At 35.3% G+C, this 19,845-nt stretch overlaps 2 protein-coding genes and 1 long non-coding RNA gene across 4 annotated transcripts; 1 reads left to right on the top strand and 2 right to left on the bottom strand.

Moving 5' to 3' along the window:
- Nucleotides 1-1,318: 1,318 nt before the first annotated feature.
- LOC144552752 (cytochrome P450 77A2-like) lies at nucleotides 1,319-4,323 on the bottom strand. The gene has a single exon (XM_078300748.1). It carries the CDS (start codon nucleotides 4,056-4,058, stop codon nucleotides 2,388-2,390), a length of 1,671 nt encoding a protein of 556 aa, XP_078156874.1. The 5' UTR covers nucleotides 4,059-4,323; the 3' UTR covers nucleotides 1,319-2,387.
- Nucleotides 4,324-5,470: 1,147 nt separating this feature from the next.
- Nucleotides 5,471-10,872, bottom strand: LOC144553049 (putative protein phosphatase 2C 45). The gene is made up of 8 exons (XM_078301121.1): nucleotides 10,575-10,872; nucleotides 9,937-10,064; nucleotides 9,285-9,383; nucleotides 8,576-8,734; nucleotides 8,391-8,477; nucleotides 7,826-7,917; nucleotides 6,347-6,421; nucleotides 5,471-5,849 (listed from the first exon to the last, which is right to left on the bottom strand). Exons 1-8 carry the CDS (start codon nucleotides 10,640-10,642, stop codon nucleotides 5,700-5,702), a joined length of 858 nt encoding a protein of 285 aa, XP_078157247.1. The 5' UTR covers nucleotides 10,643-10,872; the 3' UTR covers nucleotides 5,471-5,699.
- A 2,965-nt stretch (nucleotides 10,873-13,837) lies between these two features.
- On the top strand, nucleotides 13,838-18,971 carry LOC144552829 (uncharacterized). 2 transcript variants are annotated; one of them, XR_013511246.1, is made up of 7 exons: nucleotides 13,838-13,980; nucleotides 14,148-14,243; nucleotides 14,374-14,896; nucleotides 15,229-16,945; nucleotides 17,242-17,455; nucleotides 18,035-18,114; nucleotides 18,708-18,971. It is a non-coding gene; the product is annotated as an uncharacterized LOC144552829 (long non-coding RNA). The 2 variants fall into 2 exon arrangements; XR_013511247.1 differs by having other exon boundaries at nucleotides 13,889-14,027.
- The last annotated feature ends 874 nt before the right edge of the window (nucleotides 18,972-19,845 follow it).

The raw sequence follows: 19,845 nt of genomic DNA, 5'->3' as shown, positions 1-19,845 counted from the left end.
CTCATGTAAACACTTGGCTCGACTCGGTTCGTGAGCTCGCGAGCTGACTCATATTACATGTTGAAAAAATGATCACTTAACTATTTTAAAGAAATGATCGAAGTGGGATAGAGATATTCTTGTGAATTTAAATTACATGTTGAAAAACTTTGATTATTTTTAAAAAAAATGATTTAAAAAAATTTGAAAAAAAGATCATTTCTTTAAAATAATTTCAAAATGACGGCTCATATTACATGTTGAAAAACTTTAAAATTTTAAAAAGGAAAAATTTGAAATTTGAAAAAAATTGAAATCTCAAAAAATTTGAAATCTAAAAAAAATTTGAAATCTAAAAAAAATTTGAAATCTGAAAAAATTTGAAATTTAAAAAAAAATTGAAATTTGAAAAAAGTTCAAATTCCAATTTTTTTTGAAATTTCAAATTTTTTCAGATTTTAAATTTTTCAGATTTCAAATTTCAAAGTTTTTCAACATGTAATATGACCCGGCATTTTGAAATTATTTTAAAGAAATGATTTTTTTTCAAATTTCTTTAAAAAATAATCAAAGTTTTTCAACATGTAATTTAAAGTCACAAGAATATCTCTATCCCACTTCAATCATTTCTTTAAAATAATTAAATGATCATTTTTTTAACATGTAATATGAGCCGGCTCACGAGCTCACGAGTCGAGCCGAGTCGAGTCAAGTGTTTACATGAGTCGAGCCGAGCCGAGCTTTTTTCTTTCAAAAATGAGTCAAGTCGAGTTAGAACATTTTTTAGTTTCGAGTCCGATTCGTTATAAAATATTGAGTCGCTCAACTCATTGATTCGCGAGCCGGCTCAACTCATTAGCAGCCCTAGGTGAAAGTTCTGTTCTGTTCATTCATGGTAACTTTCTTAAAGTGCTCCAAGAGAAGTGAAATTAAAGGACCAGACAAGAAAAACCTTATTTCTGGTTGTACGACATTGTGCCTTGCTGCTTATGCAACTGCAAAAATAAGGCACTTTAGTACAGTTATGGCTTTTATTATCTACTAGTATTAGCAACTAAGTCGATCAAATCTCAGATGCTGCACAACATTTCTGGGTCGTTTTTTCATGACCAGTAATCATGCTCCACTAATCCATCAATTGTAATTATTTGAAAGGTAATTCTTTGCATAATCACATTAATTGCCTTGTTCACTCACTCATAGGCTTGTTCCATGTAGGTATACCGTTTGTCTTACAGATTCCAAGGAGGAAGACATGTTTTGCATCCTTAGTAGTTGTGCTCACACATTTTCACCTTGGGTGCATAGACCAGTGGTTAAAGCAACACTCAACATGCTTCTACTTCAATTGATGTCAGCATTGATTTTGTATATTTTTTTTATTATCTAAAGATTATAAATAGTTAGCTGCAGTCATGACTACCTTAGTAATTTTCTTGTGCAGTCCCATCTACTTTCATAAATTATTTAATCAGTGATAATGATATGATAATGGTTGCCAAATATTTGCAAATTTAACTAACGACGAACATTATGTGTTCTGACCTGTAACAACTCGTGGTCCTAATTTGGTCATCTTAATTGCTTTCAGCTATTATATCTAAGTTCAGCTTTGCCTGATTTCTAATTTCACCAATGCATGGTAGTGAGCCCAACTGAGTTTTTACTTGAACATTCAGCTATTTTTTTGAAGCATTTAACCTTTATCATGGGAATTAGTGAGCCAATTGTTCCTTCAGTGCTGACAATTTAAAAAAAAAGAAGAAGAAGTAATTATTGACTGAAATTTGAAGGGGAAGACAAGGGTGAAATATGGCTCCTTCAGTGCTGAGAATTGTTAGTTGAGGTCTCGGGTCTGGTACATAGCGGTACACTATCACTGGGCATGTGATATTGAATTATTAAAAAACTTCTTTCATTCTAGTTGTACTTAGGTTCAGGCATGATTCATTTAATTTTACTGTTCTTTTACCCATCAGTAGAGCAGTGTGTGCTACTCCCTACATTAGCTTATGATCTGGTTCTAGTAAAGTTGGTAAATTTGGATTGGCATTAAAGGGATTGAAGTAGATATACATAGAACTCGTCAAGGAACCTAAAATGTGGCAAAATAACTTAGTTTGGTTTTGCATAATAAGCATGGTATTAATTCCACATCAAGTTTCTTTACTCTCCACGAGAAATTTGCACAACTAAACATTCTTTATTATTTTTTAATTGACTTATTACTATAGATACAATATTGTCATAACTATACATCACAATAAGCTGGAACACTTCATACTGCTCTAAACTAGCATCTAATTTGAAGCACATGGTAAAAATCAAGAAAAAATGGTACCAACTAAACATAATATATTTTAAGGAGCTAGCACAGCATTATTTATCATACCATACATACCATACTATCAAAAGGAACATACCCGAGGCTTGATCATAGCTAGAAGTGGTGTTTTCATGACAACAGTGAACTCGAACTTATCCTTGAAATCAAGAGGTGGCTGTGACGGGTGGTTCCACCACACGAAAGACTGCACCATTCTGGCCACAAGCAAAGAAATGTGCATGGTTCCTACTGACAGCCCAGGACATATCCTTCTCCCTGCGCCAAATGGTATCATTCGGATCCCAGCTGAGCCAGTTATATCAGCAATTTCCCCACCGGTCAAGAACCGGTCTGGGTCAAACTCGTTGGGACGGGCCCACAGTTTAGGGTCTTCTGATATTGCAGGGAGAAAGATTTCCAGACCTGCATCTGCCGGAAAGTCATAGCCAGCTAGTTTAGAAACCGGTTGTACCGGTGCATGAGTCAAAGAAAAGTGCGTCGGAGGGTGCTTTCTTAAAACCTCCTTGATAAATGCCTGCAAATAAGGCATGCTCTCTGTATCCTTCTCATCTACCGGCCGGGATTGACCGACATGTGTTAGGATCTCCTTATAGAGTCTGGACTGGATTGATGGGTCGTTGGCAATTCGTGCGATAGCCCATTCAATAGCAGTGGCAGTGGTATCAGTGCCTCCATTTATGAACTCAGAGCATAGAGAAACAAGTTCATCATCTGTCGGTGGCTTATCCCGACCGTCTACTCGCAGGTCAAGAAGCGAGTCGAGGTACGAGAATGGTGCGGCATTTGGATCAGCAGAGCAGTCTTTCAAAATAGCACGCCGACGGTTGATTAGAGGCATTAACGTATTGATCTGTTCTTTTCTGACTGCTAAAACCTTGGCCTGGTGCCAATAGAAAAATGGCCGGAGAAATGGCAGGTAGTCATCGATGCGGGATCCTGTCGAGAGCAGGACCCGCTTCATGACCGCATCTATCTGCGCAATATGTTCTTCAGTTATGTCTAAAACACCAAAGGTCATGTCCAAAAGAATACAAAACACTGCAAAACGGGTGTTCCGCAGAACCCAAACAGAGTTACCATCTGGTGATGCGGCAGCTTCAGAGCGGATACGTTCAATAAACCGGTCCATGGCGCGGGACCGGGTGGGCCTCAACTCCTTTATTCGCACCATACTAAGCATGCCAGAGACCATGTTGCGGCGTAGTGATCGCCATTCTGGTCCATAAAGAGACGAGTTCACGGTGAATTTGTTGGAACTAAATAACCTTCTAGCATAGCTCTCAGCCGGCCGGCTAGCGAATTGTTGACTTTTGTCAATCAATGCCTCATATGCAAGATCGGGACTGCTTATGACGATAATAGTTTTGACACCCATACGAAGGGTTAAGATTGGACCGTACTCTTTGCGAAGGTCTCGCATGTAGTGGATGAAGTGTTTACCAGAAAATGCTACTTCAAATAGGTTGCCTACAATGGGCCAGCCTGATGGGCCCGGGGGAAGGTGAAGGCTGGTGTATCTGTGGTTGTACCGTATAATTTGAACAAGAATGATGGTAATCACAGTGACTAGAAGAGCTGTGAAAATGGCGAGAAGGGAACCAGACATGATGTGATGATAGATAATATGAGAAAAAAGTAATGAATTGGATAGAGAAACAGTGGCAATACAGTGAAAAGACTGTGGAGTTGTATAAATAGGATTTGATTCTCTTTGCCTGTGTAGCAGGCCCATGCTATCCCAAATTCGGACTCTTCAATTAAATTGATTGAAAAGACCAAACCATATTGGTTTCTAACCTGATTGATCTTAGCCGTTGGATTGATATGATAGTAAATGGTTCAAATTCAAAAAAGCTATATCCAGCTTTCTCAACTTGAATAGCACAAGATGTGCACTTGCTTGCATAAATGGGGGCCCTGAATAAATGGTTGGGAAGCCATTTTATATTTTAAATAGGTTACCAAAAGGAGCATGAAGTAGTTTACTACTTACTAGGCTGGCTAGACCAGTAGCTCATCTGTTACCTGACTCATTAAATATATGTAGAATTGAGATGAGACATTAATGCATTCTTTGTTACGCCGAGTACTTGTGAGAACTAAAATGGAATTTCCAACCAATACACATACTAGTACAGTTACAAAAAGTTCAATGTCGATGTAATGAATGATCGTAATTCAATAAAACATAATGCAAGTATTTTTCTACAAGTGAGTTACAAATTCAATGAATCCGAGCAAAGAAAAGATACCATGTGAACTATTATTAGGGGCGCTAAAACTCAGGATTGTTGCATGACTGTATTGCTTCAAGTGAATTCGGGTCCTCCCAGGTACCTGAGGAGCAATAAGTAAATCCGGACCGTTCTTTTAACTTGGCATGAATCTCAAAGCGGACCCCTAGAGATAAATAGAGTTAAGGTGTTTGATCATATTATACTTAAAAACATATAATTTATTATTATCAGGATTTATTACGAGCTATTATATTTAGAATATATTATTTCTCGAGTTATTAGGTACTATAACAATGAAACGACAACAATTTTAAAACAGCTTTTTGTATTTTAAGATATTAAATAAAGTAGTATTATTTTGTAATCCTCTGGCCCAGATGGTTTTATTAATCAAAACATTTGAGATGTGATGATACATCAAGATGGACTTCAAACTTGTTCATTTGCGTTGCCAACTCATCACATTATACTGCGAATTTCATCCGAAAGATATGCTCTAGAAGTTAAAAAAAAGTGATCGAAGTCCATCAATTTCTGCTATTTGACAATTTGAAAAGCGGAACTTAAAAAGATGAGAACAGGAAATTTGATAACAATTTAAAGCTATCGGCAAATAAATTTTTAGAATTTTCAGTGAAAAACAACCAATCATTGAACTTTTCAAGTATTGATCAAGATTTGTTCTTTCCTTGTCCACTTTAGCCACTTTAGGAGCCAAAGAGGATACCTTTATCAAACTACATGGCATATACATGTGGATGCAGTTGACAGTTGACATGGATTACGGTAAAAAGGCACGTACTATGCCAAAAATAAAAATAAAAAACAGTTTAGATAAATCTGCATACAGACCAATAATCAGCATTACAAAATAAACACCATATCTAATTTATAAGCCCGCGCATGATTATAGTGTTACTCAAATTGATCTTGGAATTTAATATAATAGCGCGACGAGCCTTTTGTGACTCGATTACTCCATAGGTTCATACAATAATACCATACCATATCCATTTGATCACAAGTTCATCAAATTAAAAATTCCTTCCAGAATAAAAATACTAAGCATGGATTATTGGATTTCCTTTACACATATATGTACAACATATGTCCAAGAAATTAAGATCGCGATCTGTTTAGCCAGAGTTGGTACTATTTTGGCCATATATAAAGCGCACAACAACACATGTAATGTTGTCAGAGCTCTCTCTCTTGTATGCCTCTTCTAGAAGCATCTTTGCCGCCTGTTCTGGGTCTGCCACAGGCCTCACCATTTTAACCGCTTCCTGAGGTTGTTAATAATCATAGTAAATTTTCTACTTTCCCCCATTTTCCATCTGGCAAGTTACTAATTGAAAGAAGCACAGAAATTAATCCTGTCTATAAAATAAACTTTTTAATTTGGCATAACCCTTTTGAATTAGTTCATGAATACCCCTATTAAGTTCAACAAAAAGGAGAACCCCAAATCAGGAGAATATCACTTAGGGCTGTCAAGTCCTCTCCTAATTTGTTCAAGTAATACTCCCCCTCTTTTATCCTTGTTTGTCTACAGTCTACAAATGAGTTGTTGTTCTCCATAATCTTTTATAAAATAATGTGCTTATTCATATGCCTATATCGTGTCGGATATGCCTATGTTAAAACTACCCATTTACCCATGTGTTAACATAATTTATATATACCCTGCAAAAAGATTCACCATGATCACCATGCTAAAAGAGTAATATTTTGAGACGATAAATGAATTTAGAAAGGTAAACATAGAATTTTAAGCACATACCTCGTTTGAGACGACATCCCAAAGGCCATCACTAGCGAGAATGAGGAACTCAAGAGTATTGTCAATCACCTCTTCCTACACGAAAAAAAGTTTTTCTAATCAATCAAAAAAAAGCTTCAGAACTTTCCAGAAAGAAGTAAACTTTTGGAAATTTGACAGACCAAAACAAGGCAGTATCATATTTTAATAGAAATAAGTGGGATAATTAGTAACTAAGTTTGCTAATCGATCTTTTCAGAATTATTCTATGGTCAAACCTCTATATGCACTCTCAACCATGGTATGCAAAATCGGCCGATTCGGACCGGAATCGGTCCATGGCAAGCCGAATTTGGACAGAGTTACATGCTGGATGATTTTTTCATTGAAAATCGGTTGAATCGGAATGGAATCGGTTGAATTGAACCAATTTTGAAAATTTCAGCAGATTAACTCTTAGAGTCTTAGCTCATTATTGGGCCAACAGCGGGCCAATGAGCACAATTTTAGTATTGATACAAATTCCTATTATATAAAGCTCTCTACTTGGTTTACAGTTCACCTGTGAGATTAGGGTAAGTGATTATTTGAATATATTTTTTTGACAAATTAATATTTTTTTTCAAGTTTTTTTCCTTTTTTAGTACAAAACAAGCTTCTGCCAAAAAAATCCGAGTTTCCGATTCTGCCGATTCCAACCGATTCACCTCTGATTCCACGATCAAGTGACTGATTCTTATTCCGATTTCGCAAACCATGCTCTCGACGGTACGGAAAACCCAAATTATTGAACAATAAAAAAAACAGTGAAACTGAAAACCATGCACAACTCCCATGAAAGTTAAAATATTTGTGTGGCTTTTGAAGGACAACAAGATCCTGACACAAGAGATTCTAGCAGCAAGGGGATGTACGGTGGCGCATGGGTGTTCCTTTGGAACAATGGGCTCCTGGAGACAAGGGACCACTTAATTCTGGAATGCATGTATGCGTCTAGGTTGAGAGGTTTTTGTGCTCAGATCAATATCCCAATGATAGTGGGTACCAACATACGGGACATCTGGTGGAAGGGATGTGCCAACATGCCCCTGTGGCTGAGAACGCAATGGGACATGGCCTGTGCAGAAGGCTCATTGGTCATCTGGAGAGAAAGAAATAGGAGGACATTCTCTCAGCAGAACAAGCCGCTGCACTGCCTTATAAATGACACAGCCATGGATGTACACAACTGGTTGCTATTCTGTTAGGAATAGAGGAAGAAAAGGGGGTCTTGATCAGGCCAATGTGTTTGTCACGCTTTTGGAAACCCTTTTCACAATTTAAGAGTGATGTAAATAGCTTTCTGTAAGGCGAGGGGTTAGAAATTAGGAACTTGTATATAACATTTTTCTTTATCAATATATTTGTTAGTGGTATTTAACCACTAACCCTCAAAAAAGGAAAACCATGCACCACTAAATCCAAAAAAATATATATATATATAACAGGTCAAATGTGTACCCGTATCTCAGGATCGACAACAACATATTGCTTGAGGAGCTTATCACCAAATGCTCTAGAAACTGCAAGTACACCTCCAACACGCCATGTGCCTAGTTTATTTTTTCCAGCAGTAGAGTTAGATTTTAGGGTAAAAAAAGTACAACTGAAGTTATAAGTAATTAGCAATTTAAATTGCTGAGTTGCAATTTCCACTCTATTTTTAATTGTTCTTTTGCAACGAGTATAACAATAATACTTTGTTCAGCAAAGTAACAATGCTGCACATATAATAAGGAATAAACAACAATAATGTCCTATTTGACTCTGGACTTGTCTTTTCTGGGACAAAATTGTGCCCTAAAAATCTATGTATGGGATATATAGGAATTAAAAACTCTCTTATCACCGAAAAAGAGAAGCTTATGCATGAAATATCTACAGGCAACAATCCCTTTTTGTAAGCACCAGAAAGTACTTATTTTATCTTCTTCTTTTTTCTTGGTAGGAGAATAACTCAAATTACCAGTAAACACCAGTAAGCACCACCAAATAATTGAAATAAGATGAGGAAAAAGGAACATACCAGCCCACATGACAAATCCCCCTGCCTCCTCAATTCTCTGACGCTCGTCAGTCTGGTCTGGCTTGTGGTCCCTTGACACTGCTATTGCTGCATTGCGCACAACACAAAATCATGTTCAAGTGTGCCCCACATATAGTCATGTACTAGAGTTAATTTGTGAAGCATTAGCATTAGGTTTTACTGACCATCTCCTCCCCTGCATATGACGACCCGGGAATCCCCCACATTAGCAACAACAAGGCGGTTCCCAACCAGCACGGCTGTTGAAGCAGTGGACCCCGCATCCCTGTTCTGGCTGTTGTCTGCTGCAAGGAAGTCCTGATCTGTCTGCTTGTATGCATCCGCTGTAACAAAAACCATCAAGGGGTCTAGCTTAAAAACCACTGCCTCTCTATTTTATCTTCTTGATTAACTAAAGGATTTGAGGCATAATTCCTGGAATAGGCGTTAGCCTTATTCCAGCTCTGATACCATACAGGATTTTAGGAAGAGGGAGAATGGAATTGTATTTTCATTTATTCAATATTTAGTACATATACATCATGTATTTATAGCCATGGTTTACAAGTATAACAATCCTGTAACAAACTATTTAATCTAACTAACTACTGTTAACAGTCCTAATCAATCTTGCTTGCTCCAGTTTGAATTGGTCAAATCTTGTTTGCTCCTATTAACTTGGTCAGCACTGTTATTCTTCTAATATAAACAAAGCGTCTAAGCCATTTTCTATATATGTTGGTTCAAATTGGTTTTAGGTAGGGTCCTTAGGGAGGGTTTGTCATTTTAAGCGAAGGAAATAGGTGGCACAAAACTACAAATACACCTTTAAAAAAAAGTCAAAAAGAAAAAGAATATGGAAGATAATTAAATAACAAAATAATTAAAGATCACCTATAGCCTTCTTGGTATCGCTAATGAAATTAGGGTGCCTTATCAAGTTGCTTATTAAGTGCTCCTTTACATACTCTGCCACTCTTGCACCTCCATGACCTATATATGTATATAACAAACAAATAACATAATTTTAATGAACCCTCTATGCTCTCTCAGATTTTGAAAACAAAAAAGGACCTTTTAAAACCAGTAGGTAACCCATGAAGTAAGCTTTGTTCAATTACAAGGACAAGTGGTATGGCAAAGGAAACTTATATATAACTCACAGTACTGTTTATTGCCACAATTAGCAAATTTCGAATCTCTAAATGCTAGAATCAAAGTATAGTTATATTCCACAAACAATTATATGAACACAGTGTGAAGACACATTTTAGTTTTTTGCTGGTTTGATCAAGCAATATAGTAGTTACTTGATTCTGATTAAGATTATGATTATGATAACATGGGAACAATAGTTGATGCCAGCAACTGAGGTGCCATATCTGACAACTATGGAACCTTACCAGACATGATGGCCTCAAATAAACCCACAATAGATAAATCTCAAGATACAAAACCCAATTCGTATAATGATTCTCGTAGTAAGAAATATAGATATTTCAACAACTTTTTAACTGGATTACAAATGAAATTTGAAGTACAATACCGTCAAACACGCCAAACAAACCAACAATTTGATTATCAACAGAAGCAATTCTAGTTTCATAGAAATCCTCCATAGAAGACCTTTTTCCAGTTGAGCTGGCATATCCATAAGAGAACTTGCCGTTTTCACTGAAAAAAAAAAAACAATAACAAGAATAGAGGTAGGATGTAAGTTCATGATAGCTTGAGACAACAAACAAAGGGGCTCGAAAAATAAAAATACTTTGCTCTGTTTCCTGTTGAGTGAATTTGGGTTTAGATCAGGCTAAATTTGCCTTGACCTTTGACAGCAGGTCATTTTAGGTCAGAACCTGACAAAATGAATTCAATACCACAGTAATCAGTATTTTTTTTTTACAAACAGGTCTGGTACATAGATGAATTGGCTATCAGAAAAAACTCTTTTTGCACCATACTGATCTTAAGATTAGTTTAGTTCTTTACATAGAGCAAAGATTAAAGTAGATCAGCTAAATAATCTAAAAAAGAAAATGAACTAACTAATTAAATTAATTTAAAGAAGTAAGAAACACCAAGTGTGTTGTGTTGAGATGAACATATCTACCAGTAAGCCTAAATCTAAATAGCAAGAAACTTAAATTTAATTTAACAAAAAAAAGGTAAAGTAAAGCAAAGCACCTGAGACCACCACCACTAACGGGTGACCCATCAACATGAACTCCAGAGATTGAGGTCAAGTGCCCCATCAATATCTTCGAGACAACGGATCCAGAGATGGAGAGGGTTACTGTAATACTGGGGAATTAAGAGAGAGAGAGAGAGAGGTTTGTCAAGTTTGACGAAAAATAGTAAAGAGAAAAGTCTCCGCTATCCAATTCGCATCATCGTATCATCTCCTCTCCTCTCCACCGCTGATCGAAATGATGGGCGTAGATTTTAACAGCGAAAAAAACTTTTTAGAAATGACCATTTACTCCTTAACACCTCATTAATTGAAGTATAATCAATTGATAATTATTTCTTTAATTGACCAATTCTGCTGATTAGCTTTTTTGGCCGAATAGAAGAGAACAAATATTTTTCTCTTCTTCGACAACAATCACTTAGTATTTCATTCTTAAATCAAAGGTAATTTATAAATATTTAATAAGAAGCCAGCTGACCTTCAAAAAAAAAAAAAATATTTAATCAATTTTATTTTCAAAAGTAACAAAAGTTAACACTGTCGATACTCGTAGTAGTCAAATACAAGAAGCTTAATCAAATACATTATTCATTCCTTTCATTTCATTTATTAAATAAATACAATATTCAAAACTCTAATAAGAGATCGATCCATCGATCGATCAGCGGTGGAGAGGAAAGGATACGATACGATCATACGAATTCGAAAGCAGAGACTTCTCTCTGAGGTTAATGGCACAGGTTTATACATTTTAAAAAAAAAAAAAAATCATGACAATACTACACTTTTTATTATTATTTATTAAAAATGCCGAGGCTCAGTTTTATTTTACTGAAACAAAATACGGTTTTTATTATTAAAATCTGTACTAAATTAAAACAATTTTATTCATATTCTTGATTATTATTTTCAAGTTACAAAAAAAAAAAACCTGAATACATAATGCATACTAAAATTATGATGGTAAATCCGAAGCAATAACAAAGTGATTATCGAAATTTGAAAGAAAGAAAAATCAATTGGAGGCGTCCAATTTAGCATGAGTACGATTTGAGACATTAGAATATTTACATTCCAACAACTCAAATGAATTTCTAAATAATTGTTAATCACTTTTTAAAATTTAATGTCGCTAAATTTCTAAACTCTCACATATCTGAAATTAATTTTAAAATTTCTATTTAAACTATATCAGCGGTAAATTGAAAATAAGGAATAATTTGAACTAATTATTTGGTCAGTATAGAGTTTATAAATAGTTTCTTAATAAAAAAATTTCATATATAGTTACTAAATAATAAACTCTGTCACATTTCTGAAACTACATTATATTATAAATTCTAATAATACTAGAGATGTAGATACTCTCAAGTACTTTCTAAGAACTAAAAATGCAACTGTCATACAATTACGAAAACTTCAATATTGATATAATGAATGATCATAATTCAATTAAACATAATGCAAGTATTTTTCTACAACTGAAAGACTACTTTTTCTTGTATTTTTAATTCAAGGCCACAAAAAGAGCAAGGGGCGAGTTTCATTGAATCCGAGCAAAGAAAAATATACCATGTGAACTATTATTATGGGCTAGGGGTAATTAATGAGCGAGCATGAGCGAATTAGAGTATGTTCATGCTCGCTCATTTACTAAATGAGTGAGTTTAAGCGAGTTGATAAATGAGCGAATTATGAGTTATGAGTACTAAAATTTAATAAATTGTCATAATTCATTTAGAGTGAGTCTATGGTACTATGCATATTACGATTTGGCACCGTGCTACGGCTCTATATTTGAGTTTTCAAATCCTAACGGTCAATCCGAACCGTTCATCCTGTTCTCCATATTAATATGTTTTTGGAGACCAAATTTTATATTTTTTTTAAAAAATTTACTATTTTTTTAGATATTTAGAAAATCACTTGATCTGAAAATTTTGGACCATCCAAAAACAGTGATTTTCAATAAATTTTAAAAAATAGTAAAAAAATTTCAAAAAAATGTAAAATTTGGTCTCCAAACACATATTAATATGGAGAACAAGATGAACGGTTCGGATCGACCGTTAGGATTTGAAAACTCGAATATAAAGCCATAGCACAGTGCCAAATCGTAATATGCATAGTACCATAGACTCACTCATTCATTTATATAAAATATAATAAAAATCCAACAAAAATATAATCATATTACAAAAATCAACAGTGTCGTCAATACTTCAACAATGATACTTTCACAGCTATCGTCCTACAAACAACAATAGAATATAACAAAAATTAATAGTATCATCCAACAAAGTGTAATACTTTCAAAATAGCATCAATAGACAACAATTAACATATTACAAAAATAGAATAATTCAACAGAAACTAACAACAGCACTAGTAAAAATTCAACAGCTATCGTGGCAGAAATTATGAATATTACATAGGATTTAATGAGGCAAGGCTGGTGTGGCAGAAATTTATTTGGGATTGAATGTGGCAGGAATTAGATGTGGCAAATCCTAAATGAGCGAGTTATGAGCGAATTGGGGCATGCTCATGCTTGCTCATTTAATAAATGAGCGAGTTTAAGCGAGTTGATAAATGAGCGAGTTTAAATAAGCATTTAATGAGTGAGTTATAAGCGGCTCATGAGTTATGAGCGATTTACTCACCCCTACTATGGACGCTAAAACTCGGGTTTGTTGTATTGCTTTAAGTAGGTGTTACACATCCTCCAAAGTGTCTTTGGCAAAGTCCAATCTTATATATTTAATCGATGAAGGAATTATCTCTACTTATTTATGACATTTTAATGCCATTCTTAATGACATTTTAAACCCATATAAGATATATCTCTATGCAAGACAAAAGGGCCAAATTTTGTTGTGGTCTGAGAATCAATAACATGTTTCTTGGATATATTACGAGTCTCTATTACAAGAGGGAAGAGGTCAAAAAACGAAGCTATTTTGGGCTCTCCCATCTCAATGGCCCATAAATATTTTATCTTACAGTGGGTTAAGCAACTATACATTATACTATGAGTGAGTATATGGTACTATGTATATCACGGGTTGTTACCGTGTTACGGCTCTATATTCGAGTTTTCAAATTCTAACGGTCGATCCGAACCGTTTATCTTGTTCTCCATATTAATATGTGTTTGGAAACTATACTACCTTAATTTTCAATGAGCTGTGAGGTCAGCAATGAACAGTCTAACCACCTCTTTGTACCATCTGATGTGATTTCCATGAGTGAGATTGTTTTAAGGCGCCGCCTCCCGTCATCTTCAGACCACCGACAACAGCCTCTACAGATCCTGCGATTTTGCTCAAGATAGCGCAACAGATGCCGCTGCTCGCAGTATGACCCATCTCTGCTATCGCCACGTCGTAAGCTCCCCCGGTACGTGTCTCTCCTCCCTCGCTCCGCGCCTCCTTCTCTTCTCTTTGGTCGGTGTTTTCCCCTTTACCTTATCGATTGTTCTCTTCTCATTTAACAACAGTTGCTAATCTGTATTCTCTTCCCTTTGCCTCATCTTTCTCCCCCGCTATTCTGCACCGCTGCTACAGCCCCGTCCAGACTGTCAAGTAGCGAGGTCGTTTCGCACCGGCCAATCGGGATGGAAGGGGCCAACCTGCATCTGGACCAACTTGAAGTACACTCGAGTAATTTACAATCCTTTGATTTTCTTGATTTTTTGGATTCTTAATTCTCTGTTTAGGGTTTCCTTGGCATGAGGGCTTCGAGGGGGGTTCAAATTATAAGAATTGATAATTTCTTTGGCTTTAATTGAAGTGAGCTACTGAGCTGTTCCGTTCGATCCAAGTAAAGCAGTGCATTGTTGCATAGGATGACTCATTAATTGTCGAGAAAGGTTTGGATTTAATCTCTTATTTTTTATCTTTCCTTTTTAATTTCTTTTTTGCTGAGTCGGTTGTTTGGTGAAATTTGGGTTATGGGTTAGAGTTCTAATTAACAATGGCCGATCAAGGAATCTGGTCTGATGTGTTTGCTCGTACGCATTTGATCAAGGGTTTATATAAATTTGGGAGTCTAAGTCACACAAGTCAACTGTTTGCTGAAATGCTCCTTAGTGGGTTGGTTCCTAATACTGTGACTTTGATTGCATTGATTGATGGGCATTGCAAACAAGGGGAGATCAAAGTTTCGCGTCAAGAGATGATGAGAAGAAACATAAAGTCAGATTTGATCACATTTAGTACATAAATCAATGTTTTTTGCAAGACTAGGAGTTGATTTCTTAGCTTAGATAGCTGTGTTGCCGCAGCTAGCTGGTCATACGGCAGTTAAGAATCTGGTAATATCTTATTTTCTTTTTGTATAAAGTTCAACAACATCAATTTTTGCTGCGTACCAACTGATAAACCATGATTTGTAGTTACTCAAATTTTTCCATACTGCCACATATATTACATTCTGCTACAGTGTTACTGGACAAGGTCGATAAGCATTAGTATTACGTGAGTTGTGAGGTGATCTTAAGAAATATGTCGTGAAATTGCCACTTAGACAATAGTAATGAAATTTAATTTGGAAGTTACACTCAATTGATAAAATGATAATGTCTGAAAATTCAACCGAATATGCCTTTTCTATGTCACTAACCTAACTGTTAATTGTAATTTTCAGGACTTCTCCTAAAAATTAAAGATCTTTTACCAACAGCCTTTTCAAAAGATGCCATGTTTGCTTTTGACCTCACCTGAAAGTCTGACAACCTCTGCCCTTTTAAGCTTTGAATATTTTTTCCTTCTTTTCCCCCCCTTTTTTTTAAAGCTTTACCTCTCCTGCAGTTGCACTGCTGTGTTGGCTTCTTACTACTTCCGGAGATGTAAACACCTTTTTTGTGACCACATTTTGCATAATGTAATATACTATATGGTCGAATATCAATATAATTTACTTTTCCGTACACATTACTCTCATGTATTTCTTACACACAGAGTTTACATCACATCTTTTGAACATATATTCTCCTCTCTGAGTGACCTCTTTATCATACCAGAGAACACTTATTGGTAAATAACTAACCACTACAGCACCAGTGGAATTTTTTTTTTAAAAAAAAAAAATAGAAAAAGGTCTCCATTGTTGCAGTAATAGACAAATACCATAGAAGTTTCTTGTAGCTTTCAAATTATTACTATTTTCTGCACATGTTCATGTTTATACATCTACATGTATTGTTTGTCGTGCCTATTGAAAGGTATGCCTCAATCTCATGGTATTGCCAATGTATCATTATTGTTAAATATGAACTGCTACATTAACAACAAAGTAACAACAGAAGAGCACCATGAAAAGGATTGAGAGAGGAACATTTAGGTTTCGTACTATCAGTTCTCAGCTTTCATGGGATGTTTTCTCTCATGCTTTGAAAGCAAGGATCAAGAGAAGAAGATTGAATTAAGGCCTCCTACTCGCGCTAACTTAGATTCTTATGATGACCTGATTAGGTTTTCTTTAATTTCAGTTCTACTTGATTTGTTCTTAAAACAAAATGATAAATAATAATTTTTGTTATACTTTTATTGCATGAGAGTTTAGGAAAGCTTACACAAGAGGTATGTCTTTTAACTATAATTTTTATTTTTCTAAGGTGTTGTTTGGTTGAGGAATTATAGCTAAATCAGACTTATCAAGGCAACTGATTTTTTTACAATGGAAAAATGTCCAGTTCCTACTTCAATTCCCTTTTTGGAGTTTAATTTTCTACTCAGTTTCCTTTTTTTAATGCAAGTGATTATTTAATTGGAGTTCAATTTTCCATGATGGCAAAATGTATAATTTCCATTTCAATTTTTCTTTTTAGATCAATTCAGTTTTAGTGTTAAAAAAAATTTAGAGAACTCGGATTTTCTTTCGGTTTTTATTTGTGCAATCTGATTACGTTGTGCTTGTCATGAACATATTCCACATCCAGCCAATAGTGTCAAAATAAATAAATAAAAAAATGAAAAATGCAAAAGGTAAATGACTACCTTTTACTAGTAACAACAAACCCATGCATTTTTGTTATACTGGTATTAGGTTCCATTGTCATATTAAAAAAAAAGTATACAAAAATAATTACCATATTTTTTTTAAAAATGGCCAAGGAATTAAAGTCATGCGATGAGAAACACAAAACCGCAATGGAAAATTTTCATTTGGAAAAAAAGGTAGCTTCCCAAGAGCTTAACGGGGCGGATCAGTCTTCAAAGTTTGCTCATAACTTGTCCAATAAGAAGATCCAGTCGGTGGCACATTGTGAGCAAGAAAACAGCGCTGACCAAGCAATAATGAGTACACCAAGTCTAGGCAAGGAAAACTCAACTTCTCATCAGAGCATCCCTGGCACTGAAAGGTAAAAAATTTCACAGGATACATATAATTTAGTACAAAAATTATAATTTAAATTACACTTTTTGTGAAATATTTATCCAGTTTTTATCCGTATGGGAACAAGTACATAAAACAACCGTGTAATCAAATAGTTGGTTGTCATTTGCAAATGTCTCAAAGTATGTTAGTGTAATGTAAATACCTTAAACGGTACATAAAACCCTAATTTGCAGTTATGATTTAATTTGTAAATGTGGTACTGGTAGCAGTTGGAGAGGGAAAAAAGATTATAATTTATCTTTTTGATAATCGCAATAGTTCTGAAGAGACGAGAGATTGCAAATTGGATCAGACCCAGGTCAGCAATGGCGCAGGAATTCCGCTTTCGGATCACTTGCTTGCACCCTTTTCAAACAACCTATGTAACAGTTCCTCCGTGACTTCATGAGCCCAGGAGAAAAGAAGATGAGATGGTAGGAGAAAAAGGTTCAACCCCACTTTTTATATCAAGCACTGACGTCAGGAGGAAAAGGTTCAACCCCCACTTCTCATGTGATTGGTTTTAAATTTAATACGTATAACGAGATTGGTACCGGTACGTACACCAATTTCCACAGTGATCAGTTGGTATGAGACTTACCTGGTACATCCTGTTACAGCCAGTATGTATGCTGAAATTAAGGAAAATATCTCATTTCTAGAAATAATCATTAAATAATATAGGGAACCAAAAAGAGTACCTTGGATCTTCGATGGCATAGATGGATCTGAAAGAGAATTTCATTTTAAAAGTTTGAAGCCGTAATTTTGTTTGAGATCCCAAGTTTTTTTTATTTTTTTTCATAATGCCCATAGCTTCACACTCCAACGGCCACAAAGAAATCTGTTTTCAATAAAAAAAAATTCAGCTCTTTTGGAGCTGAAATTTTTTCTCGGATCCATTCATGCCACTGGAAAACTCGATACATATTATTTTCTGTTTTTCTTTAATATCTAATAATAATTTCTATATAAAAAAAATTAACGAAAATAAGCATATGTTGGATCCCAAATTAAATGTATACTATTTTTTACTTGTCACTGCTAGACCTTACATTTTTAAATTATACAGGATCAACAGGTAAAGTGGCATGCTATATTTGAAGAGAGACTTGAGAAGATTTTATCTGATGAGACAATGCCGCCTCCAAGGTTTTTTCTATTTTTTTTGTTCATTTTCTTTAGTATTCTTTAGTCTTTATTTCTAGTCTTGTAATTATTTTGATCCAGTCAATTTCCATCTTTTGGCCATGTTGAATTGTTCTTGCCATTGTTGTTACCTCCAAATGAAGAGGGATGCTACAGTACAATGCATAGCACAAATTGGTCCGTACTACCGATCAATGTTTTTGTTTTTGGAGACCAAATAATCGATCTGAATTGTTCAACATGATCTTCATATGAAAATGTACTTGAAGACTAAAAAATTTCATTTTTTTACAATTTTTTAACTATTTTTTAAGATATGTAGAAAACCACTACTTCCGATTGGCCTATAGAATATTCAAATCAAGTGATTTTCTACCTATCTAAAAGGAAAGTAAAAACGTGAAATTTTTTATCTACAAGTACATATTTTATATGGAGATCATGTTGATCAATTCAAATTGATTGTTTGTACTTTGGAAAACAAAATATGGTACCATAGCCCGAACCAATGTGCACTATGCATAGTACCGTAGCCTCACCCCAAAATGAGTATTAGCTCTAAATTTTAATGTTTAGTTTTGCTTTTGGTGTAATAGGAAGCTCATTTCAAGGAGGTTGATTCAGTAGAGGAATAACTTGAAGAAAAGAGTATTTACCGGCTTAGCGCTAACATAAATATATTCGGTGTTGTTTCAAATATGTTTACTGCAAAAAAATAATTTTTTGTTTGTATAAATGTATTAATTCATTATATAGTTGAGATTTGTTTACAACAGATTTACCTTGACAATCTTGAGTACTGTAAAAAATAACTTTTAATTTCATAACCCAATGTTTAGAATATTATCCATTGGCTTTTGTTGAAATATCCAACCTTTTTTTTTTTTTTGTACCACTCTGAAAAATCGGAATAAAATAAACACCATCCGAAAATTCCGAATTGAGATTCCGCCACTATGCGAACGGATCGCCGACCCGTTCGCGTAACGGATCCGCGGACTGACCCGCCAGCGCCATGACCCGCCAGACTGACCCGTCCGCGTGGTGGATTTGCGCACCGACCCGTGCGCACGGTGGATCTGCGCACTCATTAGGTTTGCTGTATACAAATCAGATTGCTTCTGTTTCAATTGTTCACCAAAGACAGCCGCCAAGGTGCGTTTTATTTCCATTATTTTTTTCAAAAAAAATATTTTCTGTAGTATTATTTAATTTAGTGCATTATTTTATAATATTTTTTGTAATATTAGGTTCATTCAACCAATTATGATTGGAATTGCTTGTTATTTTGGTGGTGAAGTATTACAAGGACCAAATGGCGCTTATTATAGCCACCAAATGCCGAAAATGTTCAATATCGGCTTAGGTTTGGATTTTAGAAGTATAAATAGGGAAGTGTACCAACAACTCGATATTGACCACCGTAATTATGAACTGGTAATTAACGCAATGATCAATATTGGTCAAGGCAACCAAACCTGGTTCCAACAGTTTCCGGTACAAGACGATAGCAGTTGGGAGTTATATCTCCAAATGACAATGAATATGGCCACTCCTTTCAAGTTTCTAGAGTTATATGTGGTAGCCAACCCCAGACAAAATTCTAGACAGAACTCCAGACAGAATACCAGACAATTGTTGCACTTGACTCAGGGTTTAGGGCTCGAGCAATCTGTAACGAGTCCTAGCCGGACCCCATCTGTAGCGGGTCCTAGTCGGCCCCCATGTGTAGCG

The sequence above is a fragment of the Carex rostrata genome, chromosome 4, assembly GCF_964058835.1.
Source record: "Carex rostrata chromosome 4, lpCarRost1.2, whole genome shotgun sequence".
Lineage (NCBI taxonomy): Eukaryota > Viridiplantae > Streptophyta > Magnoliopsida > Poales > Cyperaceae > Carex > Carex rostrata.
The sequence above is the reverse complement of the archived record's forward strand: the minus strand, read 5'-3'. Positions and strand labels throughout refer to the sequence as shown.

Bases quoted from the DNA above. Each gene is read 5' to 3' on its own strand.
- LOC144552752 (XM_078300748.1), bottom strand. From the start codon at position 4,058: ATGGGCCTGCTACACAGGCAAAGAGAATCAAATCCTATTTATACAACT.
- LOC144553049 (XM_078301121.1), bottom strand. From the start codon at position 10,642: ATGGGGCACTTGACCTCAATCTCTGGAGTTCATGTTGATGGGTCACCC. The intron at 10,065-10,574 runs GTGCTTTGCTTT...TTTTTTTTTCAG, and splicing joins GTTAGTGGTGGTGGTCTCAG to TGAAAACGGCAAGTTCTCTT. The intron at 7,918-8,390 runs GTATGTTCCTTT...AAAATAAACTAG, and splicing joins GGGATTTGTCATGTGGGCTG to GCACATGGCGTGTTGGAGGT.